This window comes from Apostichopus japonicus, chromosome 2 (genome assembly GCF_037975245.1).
Source record: "Apostichopus japonicus isolate 1M-3 chromosome 2, ASM3797524v1, whole genome shotgun sequence".
NCBI classification, from domain to species: Eukaryota; Metazoa; Echinodermata; class Holothuroidea; order Aspidochirotida; family Stichopodidae; genus Apostichopus; species Apostichopus japonicus.
Genome location: NC_092562.1, coordinates 31793045 through 31811725, shown reverse-complemented (window position 1 = coordinate 31811725; position 18681 = coordinate 31793045). Strand labels below are relative to the sequence as shown.

Below are 18681 nucleotides of genomic sequence, written 5' to 3'. Positions count from 1 at the left end.
TAGTTTTTGTTCTGTTTCTTCAATTTTGTTCTTGTTAGTTTGTATTTACTCCATCATGTTGTGATTTTTCCTTAAAAAAAAATGATAGTATTTTATTGCAATAAGGAATTGCTAATATGAAATTATACAAATTAATGAACTTGAGATGACTATTTGGAGTTCTTGTCACCCACCTCTTCCCCCCCCCCCCCCCATCCCCTCTCTTACCATCCACTCCTCTAGGACCGATAGTCAATCAAGTATTTATCTTTCATATTATTTATCTAACTTGTGTGCCATTAATGACCTAACTTATCCTTGCACCCATATCCTTACTATTATCGTCACTAAACGGAGACTCAACAATACCCTTTTCATGAAGTAAAGATGTCATCATTTTCCAGTCAATCACCATTAGTTTTGTATTTTATTACTGGTGTATTTGTTACTCTCACTTTGGGATGAACAAAATGATCTGCAATATTTTGACTGCAAACGATATTCCTAGTTTTCTCACAGTGTTTTCTAAGTTAGTACAAAGTAGAAGACGCAGATGGAGAGTATCAAGCAGTAAAATATTTCAATTATGGATTAGTCTGACTCTGAATATAAGAAAGTATATCATCCATATTAATGGTAGATACCAGGGTAGGGCCTAGGCCCTCTACACTTTTCTACTTGTCAATCAATTTATCATGTTTTGGTAGCATCTGTGATAATATTACGCTTTTGAGAAATAAATTGTTTTTGTTTGTAGATAATTGCAATTGTTTCTTTGACAATTCTCTTAGATAAAACTCAAAAAGAGAATTAGACACAAACTATAATCTTATCTCTTATGATAGAGACCTTCAAAACCTGTTTAGGAGATACCCTGGTTTCTGGCAGCTCTCAGTTTGTAAATATGTGTTGTCATGGTGACACTAGCATCTGAATCCTTTCACTTTCTGTTTGGGTATTTTGTTCTTCACATTTTTAAGGTCAGTTGCAAACAGCGTTGTCACAATTAAAATAAACAGATAGTGTATAAAATGAAGAAACACAAAGGCTTGGGGTACCTGATGGTTGATGATGTCATCACTAGACTTCAATAACTTCATCCTTGTGTGTGAAGATACATTAAAAATGTGATATCTCCAAAATATGTCGGGCCTCCCTACTACATGTGCGTCCCTACTACAGGGGCGTCCCTACTACACGGGCGTCTCTATTACACGGGCGTTCCTACTACACGGGCGACTCTACTACACGGAGACTCTACTACACGGGCAACTCTACTACACGGGCGTCCCTACTAAACGGGCGTCCCTACTACACGGGCGTCCCTACTACACGGGCGACCCTACTACACGGGCGTCCCTACTACACGGGCGACTCTACTACACGGGCGTCCCTACTACACGGGCGTCTCTACTACACGGGTGTCCCTACTACACGGGCGTCCCTACTACACGGGCGACCCTACTACACGGGCGACTCTACTACACGGGCGACTCTACTCCACGGGCGACTCTACTCCACGGGCGACTCTACTACACGGGCGACTCTACTACACGGGCGTCCCTACTAAACGGGCGTCCCTACTACACGGGCGTCCCTACTACACGGGCCACTCTACTCCACGGGCGACTCTACTACACGGGCGACTCTACTACACGGGCGACTCTACTACACGGGCGTCCCTACTACACGGGCGTCTCTACTACACGGGCGTCTCTACTACACGGGCGACTCTACTACACGGGCGACTCTACTACATGGGCGTCCCTACTACACGGGCGTCTCTACTACACGGGCGTCTCTACTACACGGGCGACTCTACTCCACGGGGGACTCTACTACACGGGCGACTCTACTCCACGGGCGACTCTACTACACGGGCGTCCCTACTAAACGGGCGTCCCTACTACACGGGCGACTCTACTACACGGGCGACTCTACTACACGGGCGACTCTACTACACGGGCGACTCTACTACACGGAGACTCTACTACACGGGCGACTCTACTACACGGGCGTCCCTACTAAACGGGCGTCCCTACTACACGGGCGTCCCTACTACACGGGCGACCCTACTACACGGGCGACTCTACTACACGGGCGACTCTACTCCATGGGCGACTCTACTCCACGGGCGACTCTACTCCACGGGCGACTCTACTACACGGGCGACTCTACTACACGGGCGTCCCTACTAAACGGGCGTCCCTACTACACGGGCGTCCCTACTACACGGGCCACTCTACTCCACGGGCGACTCTACTCCACGGGCGACTCTACTACACGGGCGACTCTACTACATGGGCGTCCCTACTAAACGGGCGTCCCTACTACACGGGCGTCCCTACTACACGGGCCACTCTACTCCACGGGCGACTCTACTACACGAGCGACTCTACTACACGGGCGACTCTACTACACGGGCGACTCTACTACACGGGCGACTCTACTACACGGGCGTCCCTACTACACGGGCGTCTCTACTACACGGGCGTCTCTACTACACGGGCGACTCTACTCCACGGGGGACTCTACTACACGGGCGACTCTACTACACGGGCGTCCCTACTAAACGGGCGTCCCTACTACACGGGCGATTCTACTACACGGGCGACTCTACTACACGGGCGACTCTACTACACGGGCGACTCTACTACACGGGCGTCCCTACTACACGGGCGTCTCTACTACACGGGCGTCTCTACTACACGGGCGACTCTACTCCACGGGGGACTCTACTACACGGGCGACTCTACTCCACGGGCGACTCTACTACACGGAGACTCTACTACATGGGCGTCCCTACTGAACGGGCGTCCCTACTAAACGGGCGTCCCTACTCCACGGGCGTCTCTACTACACGGGTGTCCCTACCACACGGGCGTCCCTACCACACGGGCGTCCCTACTACACGGGCGACTCTACTACACGGGCGTCCCTACTCCACGGGCGTCTCTACTACACGGGCGTCTCTACTACACGGGCGACTCTACTCCACGGGGGACTCTACTACACGGGCGACTCTACTCCACGGGCGACTCTACTACACGGGCGTCCCTACTAAACGGGCGTCCCTACTATACGGGCGGCCCTACTACACGGGCGGCCCTGCTACACGGGCGGCCCTGCTACACGGGCGTCCCTGCTACACGGGCGTCCCTGCTACACGGGCGTCCCTGCTACACGGGCGTCCCTGCTACACGGGCGTCCCTGCTACATGGGCGTCCCTACTACACGGGCGTCCCTACTCCACGGGCGACTCTACTCCACGGGCGACTCTACTACACGGGCGTCCCTACTTAACGGGCGTCCCTACTATATGGGCGTCCCTACTACACGGGCGGCCCTACTACACGGGCGTCCCTACTACACAGGCGTCCCTGCTACACGGGCGTCCCTGCTACACGGGCATCTCTACTACACGGGCGACTCTACTACATAGATCAATGGTGTAGATTAAGTTTGTGTCTCATTTCAGACATTCTTTCATTCAAGTGTTCTCAAATACTTAAAGTAGAAAGGCAGCTGCTGGATTCTAAGCATAAAATGAACAAAACTTTCTTAACATTTATTTCAATTCAAATTTATTTAACATATGCATGTTTATTATAACCATTACTGGTTACTACATTCCTACTGAGTGACTGGCTGTGTTGTAACTTATGATGTCAATGGCTCCGAGTAGAGTTAAATATAACATATATGATTCATTTGACACTAACTTAGATGAAGCATGAATTGCAACACCATCTTGATTTGTTTTAAATATGATGCAGTAAGACCTTTCTGAAATCTGCAAGCAGCAGCTGCTCTGAGGATTCAAATACTACAGATTAATAAATATAATAATGCTTCTTATCAATTGAAATGAATATTTGGCTAAAAAATATTGGCTAAAAAATATAACAAATTAGGTCAAACATCTGGGTCAAAGGAAAGAAAAGAACATGTAATTCAATAAGTAGATCAATAACTATTTCAGATAATTCATATATTCATGTTAATAAATTCACACAGTTGGTAACTAGTCACTTCATGTTAAGGTCAAGATGAGTCATTATTTTTCATGTTCCTGAGTCATCACAGACACTCGTCACTGTATTGTCTCTAATTTAGGAAAAAAAAAATTCTTTCAAGTCACTTTATTTGAAAACTTGCAATGACTTGAGACAAGACTCTAAAACTGTCAAGTCATCCATGTTTTTATTCTTCCAATGAACAGCTTAATACCCTGTAGCTGTCTAGTGCCACACCAAGTGGCTATGGTGCACCATTAACATATCCTTTGTCTTCACCCAAATTGAACAAGATGCTCATTTCTAAGTTTACTGCTTAGATAATAACAAACTGCATGAGAATAATCCAATACCCTATTGTTAATATTTCTGACCTTTAACCCCAACCCACCCAACTTGATTCTATCAATGTGGGGACCCACATGCTGAGCATGAGTCACACATGTAACCTTCCCTTAATGAGATGCATTCACAACAAAACACACACACAACCACAACCACCCAAAACATACACACACATGCCAAGGTGACTGCAGAGGTTACAGCTATATGGCAAAAAATAAATCTGAATATGAACACATTGCTGTAGTACTTCTAGTATATAGTGTCATTATGAAACCACATGTAAGAAATTGTATGATGACTGTTTGCTATCCACAAATATAAACTAAGATAAAACCACCTGATCGATGGATAGGAAACAGCATAAAAGTCATTGAACGTAAATTTGACACATAAAATTGACCTCATTCTGTTATAGATACTGCTCTTGTACAAAGTAAGAATACAATTACTGCTCTTATTTTCTTAATTCTGTAATTTAATGTTTTTCTTACTTCATTTAATATCTTGAGGTACAACATAGGAAGACAGAGGTCATAACCATAGGAATTACCATGAACTGCCATCTAAAGTCAGCAGCCAATCAAGAGTTGGGATTATTTAAGATAGTGATATTATGTAGGAGAGAACTAACAGTGTGACCGTTTACCTTAATACAATATGAGTACCACTACTGTACCTGCACACTTGCATACCTACAGTAGTTCTATACCTTGATATTATGTAGGAGAGATCTCACAGTGTGACCGTTTACCTTAATACAATATGAGTACCACTACCTGCACACTTGCATACCTAGTTCTATACCTTGATATTGTGCAGGAGAGATCTCACAGTGTGACTGTTTACCTTAATACAATATGAGTACCACTACCTGCACACTTGCATACTGTACCTAGTTCTATACCCTGTTATTGTGCAGGAGAGATCTCACAGTGTGACCGTTTACCTTAATACAATATGAGTACCACTACCTGCACACTTGCATACCTAGTTCTATGCCTTGATATTGTGTAGGAGAGATCTCACAGTGTGACCGTTTACCTTAATACAATATGAGTACCACTACCTGCACACTTGCATACTGTACCTAGTTCTATACCTTGATATTGTGTAGGAGAGATCTCACAGTGTTTACCTTCATACAATATGAGTACCACTACCTGCACACTTGCATACCTAGTTCTATACCTTGATATTGTGCAGGAGAGATCTCACAGTGTGACCGTTTACCTTAATACAATATGAGTACCACTACCTGCACACTTGCATACTGTACCTAGTTCTATGCCTTGATATTGTGCAGGAGAGATCTCACAGTGTGACCGTTTACCTTCATACAATATGAGTACCACTACCTGCACACTTGCATACCTAGTTCTATACCTTGATATTGTGTAGGAGAGATCTCACAGTGTGACCGTTTACCTTCATACAATATGAGTACCACTACCTGCACACTTGCATACCTAGTTCTATACCTTGATATTGTGTAGGAGAGATCTCACAGTGTGACTGTTTGCCTTAATACAATATGAGTACCACTACCTGCACACCTTAATGCACAGTGCAGGCTCACATAGCTTCAAATAGCAATGAGTGATGATTTCACTAATACACTTTGGAAAAGGGCAAAATGCAAGACAAATGAAAAGATCAGTCATAATCTTTACAAACTATCAAGACGTAAGTGGTACTTGACAGATCGGTAAAATGTGCAAAAGCACTAGGCCCCAACAGATCAGTTGATTGGTAGGTTGGCCTAGGCTAAGTTTAGGTTTAAGTACAAATTACAGGTACAAAATGTGCTACACTATAAATGGCAGGTACATGTAATAACTTAAAGCTTAGGCCTTTCAATAAACACAAAGCATGGATCATCATCTACTGTTAATAATATCTTAATAAACATTTATCTGTTAGAAAGAATAAGATCATTAAAGGATTGGTTCAGTTGTCATACATGTTTATGTTATATGAAAGAGGACAATAAAAGAAAACAATGGTGAAAAAACTGTTCAAATATCTTTTTCTGTTAAAGAGATATTCAAGTGTAAAGTTTGATCAGATTGTGTAGAAACTGCTGAAATCTGACTAGCTGTGATGTCACATCCTCACATTCCTGAAAAGTCTTTCTTTTTTTCTCTAAATATTTTGTGAGATTTCATGAATTTCAACCAAAAGATATGTCAGGAGATCTCATATTTGTCAAAGGAAGTATTTGAGATTAAACATCTGAAGAATTTTTGATTATATTATTTTCAAATGTGTTAAAAAATGTAAATAATTTTTCAAGAAATATATTCATATAAATGTTAAGAAAGTGAGGATGTGACGTCACACCCTCACAGTAAGTCTTTCTACACCATTCATTTTCAAGAAATTTTGATATCTTCAAAGTGTCATATCTCCTTAACAGAGCATGCTATCATGGTAGTTTCTTCACTGTTCTTTTTGTCTTTTTGTGCTCTTTCATACAAAATAGACATGTTTAACACCTGAACCAATCCTTTAAGAGTTCAATTCTCTCAATAGCAGCAAATTGTTGGACAATCCTGATGCTGCTGCACTATAGATAGCAATCCATTTAGCAGACAATAGCAACATGGAATCAAAGACAACTTATTCCACATCAAAAGGTCCTGTCTTATAACTCTTTATCCTTGATGGTTTTAGCTTCCTTCTCGTTCGCCAAGTTTCGCTTATCCATGACCTTCTTGGCTCCTAGCAGCATTTTCCTGAACCAGTAAATATTGAGAAGGTCTAACGCTATGCTTCCAAAAATTAATGAGTTCCTCATGTGAGGTGTGATGCCCGGCATCGGATGAGTGGAAAACGTACGGTAGACACTAATCCAATAAGGAATGATAGTCAGAATACGCAAAACAAAGAAGGAAAAGGTCATGAGGATTCCATTGTAGAAATAAAGGTCACCATCGGTCAGCTCCAGAGTGCTCAAAAACCACCTGTAAGGAGACAAAGTACATTAATATAATACTGACTGTATTAAATTACATACTGAATGGACCCAGCATGTACACATCAAACATTGATATAATACTGACTGAAATTACATACTGAATGGACCCAGTATGTACACATCAAACATTGATATAATACTGACTGAAATTACAAACTGAATGGACCCAGTATGTACACATCAAACATTGATATAATACTGACTGAAATTACATACTGAATGGACCCAGTATGTACACATCAAACATTGATATAATACTGACTGAAATTACATACTGAATGGACCCAGCATGTACGCATCAAACATTGATATAATACTGACTGAAATTACAAACTGAATGGACCCAGTATGTACACATCAAACATTGATATAATACTGACTGAAATTACATACTGAATGGACCCAGTATGTACACATCAAACATTGATATAATACTAACTGTATGAAAGTACATACTGAATGGACCCAGTATGTACACATCAAACATTGATATAATACTGACTGAAATTACATACTGAATGGACCCAGTATGTACACATCAAACATTGATATAATACTGACTGAAATTACAAACTGAATGGACCCAGTATGTACACATCAAGCATTGATATAATACTGACTGTATTAAATTACAAACTGCATGGACCCAGTATGTACACATCAAACATTGATATTATACTGACTGTATTAAATTACAAACTGCATGGACCCAGTATGTACACATCAAACATTGATATAATACTGACTGAAATTACATACTGAATGGACCCAGGATGTACACATCAAACATTGATATAATACTAACTGTATGAAAGTACATACTGAATGGACCCAGAATGTACACATCAAACATTGATATAATACTGACTGAAATTACATACTGAATGGACCCAGTATGTACACATCAAGCATTGATATAATACTGACTGTATTAAATTACATACTGAATGGACCCAGTATACATGTACACATCAAACATTGATATAATACTAACTGAAATGAAATACTGAATGGACCCAGTATGTACACATCTAGCATTGATATAATACTGACTGAAATTACATACTGAATGGACCCAGTATGTACACATCAAACATTGATATAATACTGACTGAAATTACATACTGAATGGACCCAGTATGTACACATCAAACATTGATATAATACTAACTAAAATTACATACTGAATAAACCCAGTATGTACACATCTAGCATTGATATAATACTGACTGAAATTACATACTACATGTACCCAGTATGTACACTTCAAACATCTTTAGCTCAGGTCTGTGATATTAGTTGCAAACATTCTTCAATGCTTAACTTATTTCTAAAATTTCCTATCCAGTCAGATAGACAGTCTGATAGCAAATTCTATAGCAAAATATGTGGATTTTGAAAGTTTGATGAGTTTCTTATGTATATGTACATCTGGTAAGCACAACATCACAGGGAATTATTCAGTATTCAACCTTTTTGTGAAGTGTTTTATATAAATTATTAAATACTTGGTTCTAGTGTGAAATAAAGGCTGGTCTTTATTCTCTTGTTCTCACAACTAATTCATTCTTACAACTTAACACTTTATTAAAAATTAATTATATGTTCTCACAACTTATTAAGAGTCATAAAAATGAATTGAAAATTTGTACCAATGAATATAACAATTTGGAGCAACTAAGTAACTATTCACAGGAACAAATGAATCATATGTAGGAACAAATTAATATGTAGGAATACATTAACAATATGTAGGAACCAATTATTAATCATAAAAATGACAATATTTTGCCAGTAGCACTAATAGGTTTTCCAAAGAACCACATTGAACCCAAAACAATGCCTATGTTTGATAGCTTTATAGAGAATCAAGTAACATGAGAAAGTGGCTCACCTTAAATTGACAAATGGAGTGGAACCTTCTGTGGTTAGTTTGAAGCAGCCAAAGTAAGGCATTGGACCGTACAGCTATGGAAAGTGAAAAAATGATCAAGACTATCACACAAATCAGAGATAATAATCTCAGACAAAAAGTAATATATTTGGTAAAAGAAGGTAAATGAAAGATTTTATTTATCATATTTGTGTAGGGGTGCTGCGATGGGAGGGGGGGGGGTAAAACCCCTGCTAATTCTGCTGGGGGGAAGGAGGTATTAAGATTGACCTGTTGACTAGGATGACTGAACAGCCTTGAGAAAGGCTCTACTATGATCTCTCTGCTACATGGTAAATCAAGTAGAGTGATTTACTTACCACACTGTAGGTATAAGGATAAAGTGTTCCTACATGGGGGGGGGGGGGGAGGGAGGTATTAAGATTGACCTGTTGACTAGGATAACTGAACAGCCTTGAAAGGCTCTACTATGATCTCTCTACTACATGGTAAATAAAGTAGAGTGTTTTACTTACCACATTGTAGGTATAAGGATAAAGTGTTCCTACATGGGGGGGGGGGGAGGGAGGTATTAAGATTGACCTGTTGACTAGGATGACTGAACAGCCTTGAGAAAGGCTCTACTATGATCTCTCTACTACATGGTAAATTAAGTAGAGTGTTTTACTTACCACATTGTAGGTATAAGGATAAAGTGTTGCTAAATGATGAAATGAAAAAATTATGGCATCCTTCAATGGAAAATACTTGATGATCACCAAGAAATCTGAAATTAAAAAAAAGAAGACAGCAAACTACAGAAAGGTCTAAACCAATTCTTGGTTAGGAAACAATTCTATCATAAGAACTTCATCACCACAGAATATCAAGTTAAAAAGTTGAAGGTTTACAGTCTTGTTTGAGGCCAAGGCCTCCCTCACCCAACTTAACCCTGGTCCGTAGCAACTTGTCATACCCACACACCAAAGTGTGCACAATTCAAACAATCCCTCCTGAGACACTACAGCACACCGCATCTATGTGTCACCAGGAGGACTTCCCATAGGGTGCAGCCACAAACTGGCACACGCAACTATATGTACAAGTTACCTGGCAAGTCCCAACATATACACCTGGGTGAAGAGAGGCAATGGATATAAAGTGCCTTGACCAAGGACACAACGCAATGATCTGGCCAGGGATTGACCTGTAAACCTTCGATCACAAGTCCACTGCCTTAACCACTTGACCACATCACTCTTAAAATATAATGTTTTTTACATTACTGCCAAAACAGGCTTTTTTCCATAACACTTTTAATGCAATGTAAAGTCTGTTACATAGATTTAGAATAAATATTAAAACTTTCATGGCAGATATACTTACAAAAGACTAGCCTAATTCACATCTTAGGTTCTGGGCAGATATGTTATGGTTAAGTAATTCGTCTCACTACCAGCTTACGGTGTCCTGTCTGAAGATAAACTGTGTAGTGATCAACAATGCCCTCTATATCTCATAACTGTAAACATGACAGCCAAACTTGCATTGAGGTTGCAATGTTGTACAGTGTAGTTTGCAGACTCAGTTGAGACTGATAATATGTGTATGTTCTTCAACAGTGTAGTTATCAAACTCAGTTGAGACTGATAATATGTATGGTAGTTAACAGTGTAGTTTGCAGACTCAGTTGAAACTGATAATATGTGTAGGATCTTCAACAGTGTAGTGTGCAGACTCCGTTGAGACTGATAATATATGTATGGTCTTCAACAGTGTTGTTTGCAGGCTCAGTTGAGGCTGATTATATATATATATATATATATATATATGGTAGTTAAAAGTGTAGTTTGCAGGCTCAGTTGAGACTGATAATATATGTATGGTCTTCAACAATGTAGTTTGCAGACTCAGTTGAGACTGATAATATATGTATGGTCTTCAACAATGTAGTTTGCAGACTCAGTTGAGACTGATAGTATATGAATGGTATTCAACAGTGTAGTTTGCAGACTCACTTGAGACTGATAATATGTGTATGTATGGTCTTCAACAGTGTAGCTTGCAGACTCACTTGAGACTGATAATATATGAATGGTATTCAACAGTGTAGTTTGCAGACTCACTTGAGACTGATAATATATGTATGGTCTTCAACAATGTAGTTTGCAGACTCAGTTGAGACTGATAATATATGTATGGTCTTCAACAATGTAGTTTGCAGACTCAGTTGAGACTGATAATATGTGTATGTATGGTCTTCAACAGTGTAGCTTGCAGACTCACTTGAGACTGATAATATGTGTATGTATGGTCTTCAACAGTGTAGCTTGCAGACTCACTTGAGACTGATAATATATGAATGGTATTCAACAGTGTAGTTTGCAGACTCACTTGAGACTGTTAGTATATGAATGGTCTTCAACAGTGTAGTTTGCAGACTCAGTTGAGACTGATAATATGTATATGTTCTTCAACAGTGCAGCTTGCAGACTCAGTTGAGACTGATAATATATGTATGATTTTCAACAGTGAAGTTTGCAGACTCAGTTGAGACTGATAGTATATGAATGGTATTCAACAGTGAAGTTTGCAGACTCAGTTGAGACTGATAATATATGTATGGTCTTCAACAGTGTAGTTTGCAGACTCAGTTGAAACTGATAATATATGTATGGTCTTCAACAGTGTAGTTTGCAGACTCAGTTGAAACTGATAATATATGTATGGTCTTCAACAGTGTAGTTTGCAGACTCAGTTGAGACTGATAATATATGTATGGCCTGCTGATGTATGGTTTTTAATTGTACAGTATGTGCCACAGAATGACCTCAACAATGATTGAGGCTAACAACTACTTACATATGCTACTTCTCAATACTTGGTTTAATACTGAGGTCAGAAGAATGTTAAAAGCCAACATTAATACTTGAACCCACTTGTACAGTATCTGCAACAACTTCACAAATACTCAATATTTTGTCACAGGAACTTTACCAATACAAAAATAGACTTCTTTTACTCAATATTGGTAATTTATTTACCAAGTATGTCATCTATCTAATTTTATCTAATCCAGATATCTCATTCATTTTCGTTTTTATTATCTAGAGCTGCTTGTAAGATAATACTTTCTCCTAAACCTTTTTAGGTTTCTTGTGGGCACATAGAAAGTGTAAGATCCATCCAAAATAGCCCTTCAAAGTTGGATTTTGCAAGTTGAGCTTTTCTGACCTTTTAACTATATATACCAAAAACAGTAGCCTTAACAAAATATGAAGCACTAATGAGATTTGTTCAAGATTCCATTCTTGAGATACAGTGTTTACAAGTTTTGTTCACATTTTCCATTGACTCTGTTGTCACCTCTGTTGACCTCACACAACATTGTATCACCAGATACAACAATAAGGTGTTTGTACTGAACTGTGAGTATCCATATATCACATATGAAACTCAAAGTACTATGAGGAATTTCCAAGACAAACATTTTCTCAGTTACCTGCAAGCATAAAGCCCTCTGTTATAGCCATGACGATTCGAGATATCACTGAATATCCCCTAAAATAGACAAAGAAAAGAGGTAATGAACTAAGAATAGAATATTATAATCTAGCCATGTAGTGGTCATGCATATGTATACACGAGGTAATGAACTAAGAATAGAATATTATAATCTAGCCATGTAATGGTCATGCATATGTATACACGAGGTAATGAACTAAGAATAGAATATTATAATCTAGCCATGTAGTGGTCATGCATATGTATACACGAGGTAATGAACTAAGAATAGAATATTATAATCTAGCCATGTAGTGGTCATGCATATGTATACACGAGGTAATGAACTAAGAATAGAATATTATAATCTAGCCATGTAGTGGTCATGCATATGTATACACGAGGTAATGAACAGAATAGAATATTATAATCTAGCCATGTAGTGGTCATGCATATGTATACACGAGGTAATGAACTAAGAATAGAATATTATAATCTAGCCATGTAGTGGTCATGCATATGTATACACGAGGTAATGAACTAAGAATAGAATATTATAATCTAGCCATGTAGTGGTCATGCATATGTATACACGAGGTAATGAACAGAACAGAATATTATAATCTAGCCATGTAGTGGTCATGCATATGTATACACGAGGTAATGAACAGAACAGAATATTATAATCTAGCCATGTAGTGGTCATGCATGTATACACGAGGTAATGAACTAAGAATAGAATATTATAATCTAGCCATGTAGTGGTCATGCATGTATACACGAGGTAATGAACTAAGAATAGAATATTATAATCTAGCCATGTAGTGGTCATGCATATGTATACACGAGGTAATGAACTAAGAATAGAATATTATAATCTAGCCATGTAGTGGTCATGCATATGTATGTACACGAGGTAATGAACTAAGAATAGAATATTATAATCTAGCCATGTAGTGGTCATGCATATGTATACACGAGGTAATGAACTAAGAATAGAATATTATAATCTAGCCATGTAGTGGTCATGCATATGTATACACGAGGTAATGAACAGAACAGAATATTATAATCTAGCCATGTAGTGGTCATGCATGTATACACGAGGTAATGAACTAAGAATAGAATATTATAATCTAGCCATGTAGTGGTCATGCATATGTATACACGAGGTAATGAACTAAGAATAGAATATTATAATCTAGCCATGTAGTGGTCATGCATATGTATGTACACGAGGTAATGAACTAAGAATAGAATATTATAATCTAGCCATGTAGTGGTCATGCATATGTATACACGAGGTAATGAACTAAGAATAGAATATTATAATCTAGCCATGTAGTGGTCATGCATGTATACACGAGGTAATGAACTAAGAATAGAATATTATAATCTAGCCATGTAGTGGTCATGCATATGTATACACGAGGTAATGAACTAAGAATAGAATATTATAATCTAGCCATGTAGTGGTCATGCATATGTATACACGAGGTAATGAACTAAGAATAGAATATTATAATCTAGCCATGTAGTGGTCATGCATATGTGTATACACAGAAATGAGAAAGTAGGTCTGATGGAAAGAAATAATATTGGAAATTAATTCAAGATGGCTGAGGTGAAGCAAGAAATGCTCAGATTCAAAAACAGACATTAACAGTATGTGGGCTACATGTCAAAAAGATAATAAAATTGGCCAACATAGTGATCAACATTATACTATAGCAGAGTGTTGGTATGTAAGTCAATGGGAATAGAGATATACTATAATAGAGAGTAGTAACCTCCCACGTTTGTCTACATGTTAAGTGATCACTTAAATACAAAAGGGTGACAAAGTCAAAGTACTGAATGGATGCTGATAGAGAAGCATTTTAGTGGCAAGATAACATCTATAAGATATTAGACCTTACATTAGGTATAATATATTAGGTATAACATATTACTGTAGGTATAACATATTACTGTAGGTATAATACATTAGGTATAATATATTAGGTAAACTTTAAAGGCTAGGTGAAAGCATACTATGGAGGTATTATGGAGATTGAGCAATGCACTACAGTCTAATGTGTAGGCTGCTGATGAAGTCAGAGAGCCTCAAAGTCAGACATTCAGCCATAAATAACAGAAGCTGTATGTCATGCTGATGAAGATTTAATCTGTCCTGCAAGTTACATATATATGTACAGACTGTCTTACCAGACAGGGTCTCTGTTAACTTCCTCATCGGCAAGCACCACATAAATGGCAATGGGAGACACAATAGCACAGTGCACTAAGGATGTAACTCTGTAAGTATCCAAAGAAAAAAGACTCTATTTAATAGGATGATACAACAATCCACTCTAAGGGGACACATACCAACTCATCATAATTGGTCTATGTGATATAGATTATAGTCACAGTATTGAATTTCTCTATGACCTCTAGCGGTGAATTCATTGTTCTATTGTATGCTATCCTCAAGTTGGTACAAACATAGAAATACAGTCCTCCATCTTGTGTACTATGTTGTGTTCCTGTAATACTTCCGGTCTCATTCCTTCCCCTTGAATACCATAATTACTGTCATAAACAACTTCCTGATTGAACAGCTAAGACAAATGTTATTCCATTTGAGAGATATCAATGTTCCTTCAAACACAATGCTGAAGACTTGGTGAAGTCTAAATATGACATCATCCAGCCACACATGCTTCTTCCTTAGTTTTATGTTTATCTTTTATGAAAGTTAATTTTCTGTCGTGTAGATGGACGGATGAAACTAATAATATAAAGAAGGTTAAAGGTTTCAAATCCTAGTGGCTACATGAAATCACAGATTTACAAAATGACCCAGACACAACTTTTTAATCAGGGCATCTCCAGAATGGATTTAGATTTCTTTAGTGCTTGGGAGGGTTGTTCTTCACAATGATCTATACCATAAATGCAAAAGATGATGGTTGGTTTTGTGTCTGCTTTAATACAGTCTGTAAGGTAAAGATGAATACGTTAAGACCAAGCATCATAACATATGAATTGAAGTATTTAGCACTACAGTATGTTAATATAGCTACGAAACCAAATATGTGTCTTTACCAGAACCCATGAGTGTAATCATCTATATCACTCATTTGACTATGTACAGTAACACATCAATGTAATTAACATATATAGCAACTTTACCTGGAATTCCAATCTTGCTTCAGATTATCTGATAATGAATCATAGGCAGGAAAGAGTTTCTTTGACCAGGACGGACTTGCTTTGAGGAAGAGAAACGTGAAGAAACCCCAGCTGATGAGAGCAACTGCAGGATATGCATAATTGATCTGGTACAGTTCATCAATGTCATATGTTATGTTCCCTTCCATCAGAGATCTGTTCAAGGATGTCCAATCCGCTCTGTCAAACACACAAGAACAAATATAAGACTATCAACATTACAAACACAATACAACCTACAATGCCAAAAATACAAAATACACATAAAATAAAAAATTACATATAAACAATATATTCTCATTTTCTTACTTCGATGGAGTTAGAATTTTAACTAAAGACCAACTTGAACGATCACTGAATATAAGTCAGCAAAACCTTCTAAGGTCAATGCAGCTGCTTGTTTGGAATTACTTACCATACAGGCTTCGGTTACTGAAGAGAAATTTACTCGGCTTTGGTATGTTTTTTCAATCTGACAACGGTTCAATACAAATTATTGTTAAGACTACTGTTGGCTGAAACCTCTTAAACAATATCAGGGATATCAGAGACAGGGATTCAGCACATTGTTGTATGGCCTTTTATATTTCACAAAGATACTTTGCAACCTACTGCTATTATAGAGCAATACAAATTAATCAGAGTAGACATGATTCTCAGCTCATTACAATTATAACTACTTTAATTAACCTATATCTCAGCTCCTGAGACAAGTCGACATGTCTCAAAATTGCAAATGCCATGATTTTCTCCCATATGGATTATTGCAATGGTCTTTTTATCAACCTCCCGGCCTCCACACTTCATCCTCTACAAAGGATCCAAAATTAAACGGCTAAAATTATTCTTGGCAGATCAAAATATGACAGTGCCTCCGCAACATTGAAGGAGCTGCATATCCTCCCCGTCAATGTCCGTGCCGAGTACAAGATCCTCCTCCTCGTTTATAAGTGTATTTATAATTCAGACACCTGGTCGTTCAACATGCTCGTCAAAGGGCATCCTTCTCAAGGTTCCTTTCACACGTCGCAAATGTTTCGCAGGCCGCTCTTTCAGCGTCGCTGGCCCCAGACTTTGGAACGCTCTCCCCGTTGACACAAGAAATGCGAAGACCATCAGAACTTTTAAAGTTGCTTTGAAGACTCACTTATTTAAGAAATCGTTTTTATAATTGTATTGTTGTTCAGCGCCATTGAGTGTTTTAACAGTAATGTGCGCTTTACCAAGTGTTACCACCTTAACCTTAACCTCCTAAGTGTGTTGCACTAATACAACCAACATACAAACTCTGCACTTTTTGCAGCAGTTTATATTCCTGTATGTATCTACATGTATTTACTGTTTTTTTGTCATTGTATCTTCTAGACTGTTTGTAAAGTGCACAGATGCATGGTGCATAGTGTGCTATATAAAATTTTATTTACATTACACATTACATATTTCTTTCTAGTAATAGTATTGTAGGTCAGCTATCAGTAATTTCAAGGCTTATTTTAAAGTTAAGCAACAGTACAAATACAATAATTATAATAACAAAATGCATATAGACTAGCCTAGGTAAGTTATTGCTACCTTACAGTTAGGCGTATTTGGTAAAGGCCAAGGTTAGATCGAGGCGATAGCCAGTAGGCTAACTTTAGTTTAGTCCTAGTCTGTATTATGCCTAGCTTAACGTTAGTAATAGTACTACTACTAGCCTAGCTTAATTTAGTACCAGGCTAGGTTGGCTAAAGTTGAAACATCAGTTATTCAATAACATACATTAGAAGTTTCCAAACTGAGTTTGCGATGAGCGTGTAGATCTGAAAGTTATGGAATCGACAGTAATTTTCACTGGTGTCGATGTATGATCTGGAGATACCACGTTCCAAGTTGATTCTCTTCTAGTAGTAGGCTAGTACTACGACGTGTTGTATCCACTGATCTGTACACTAACTTTGTGTAAACTAACTTTGTGTACAGATCAGTGGTTGTATCTGTTACGCGAATCTGTTGCACGTACGACCCTTGATTGCACAATTACCACGGTAGCTGGATGACCTTCTGATCCAGGGTTGCTATGCGTGCTAATTGTAATGTCATCACATGCTCATTACACGGGAATCTTATGATACCCCCAATTGCCTGAAAACGATACAGTTCCTCATCATTTAGATTCCAGTGGTTGTCCAATTTTGCCTTGAAATCATTCAATGAAGTTGCAGTGGGAGTTACGAAAGGCAGCGTAAATTACATTGTTGTAGGCACACAATTGCATGACATTTTGTCTTTTGAAAGAGATTACAAAGTGACACCACTTGCCGCCGTTTTTTTTATGAGGGATACTATCGGTAATTGACTGGAGGGGAGGAGTGGGGACACATTGGTGTTGAAACAGATGGGTTGGTGCACACATCAGGGGAATAAGAAATCCAGATAAACATGTTGACATAAAGGTGGGGGGCATAACAGGCGCGTATCCAGGGGGTGTTGCCCCCCCCCCGGGTAAGATAAAGAGGAGAGAAAGAAAAGAGAAGAAAATGGGGAAAGGGAGGGGGGAAGAGGAGGAAGGAGAAGAAGGAAGGGAAAAGAAAAAGAAGAAAGAGAGAAAAAGGACTCAAAAAGGATGGAGTAGAAGATAAACGCCAAGACACCGGGAAGAGAAAGAGGAACAGTCCATAATTACAACGCTGATCCCTATTATATACACAAGGTAGCCAGTGACGGATCGAGGATTTCGGATGGAGCGTGCGCCTCACCCTACCCCTTACACTGACAACTCCATTTTTGAC

At 38.8% G+C, this 18681-nt stretch overlaps 1 protein-coding gene across 3 annotated transcripts; it reads right to left on the bottom strand.

Moving 5' to 3' along the window:
- Nucleotides 1-4165: 4165 nt before the first annotated feature.
- Nucleotides 4166-18052, bottom strand: LOC139956922 (TLC domain-containing protein 4-B-like). 3 transcript variants are annotated; one of them, XR_011789429.1, is made up of 8 exons: nucleotides 17672-18052; nucleotides 15872-16090; nucleotides 14903-14992; nucleotides 12693-12751; nucleotides 9883-9977; nucleotides 9212-9285; nucleotides 5501-7303; nucleotides 4166-5406 (listed from the first exon to the last, which is right to left on the bottom strand). XR_011789429.1 is itself a non-coding variant. In XM_071955240.1 (7 exons), exons 2-7 carry the CDS (start codon nucleotides 16057-16059, stop codon nucleotides 6985-6987), a joined length of 825 nt encoding a protein of 274 aa, XP_071811341.1. In that variant the 5' UTR covers nucleotides 16060-16090; nucleotides 17672-18052; the 3' UTR covers nucleotides 4166-6984. The 3 variants fall into 3 exon arrangements, 2 of the variants coding, with proteins under 2 accessions (XP_071811341.1, XP_071811342.1); XM_071955240.1 differs by having other exon boundaries at nucleotides 4166-7303; XM_071955241.1 differs by lacking the exon at nucleotides 17672-18052 and adding an exon at nucleotides 17625-17643 and having other exon boundaries at nucleotides 4166-7303.
- Nucleotides 18053-18681: the final 629 nt, after the last annotated feature.

Bases quoted from the DNA above. Each gene is read 5' to 3' on its own strand.
- LOC139956922 (XM_071955240.1), bottom strand. From the start codon at position 16,059: ATGGAAGGGAACATAACATATGACATTGATGAACTGTACCAGATCAAT. The intron at 9,978-12,692 runs GTAACTGAGAAA...TTTTAATTTCAG, and splicing joins AGAGGGCTTTATGCTTGCAG to ATTTCTTGGTGATCATCAAG. The intron at 7,304-9,211 runs GTGAGCCACTTT...GTCTCCTTACAG, and splicing joins ACTCCATTTGTCAATTTAAG to GTGGTTTTTGAGCACTCTGG.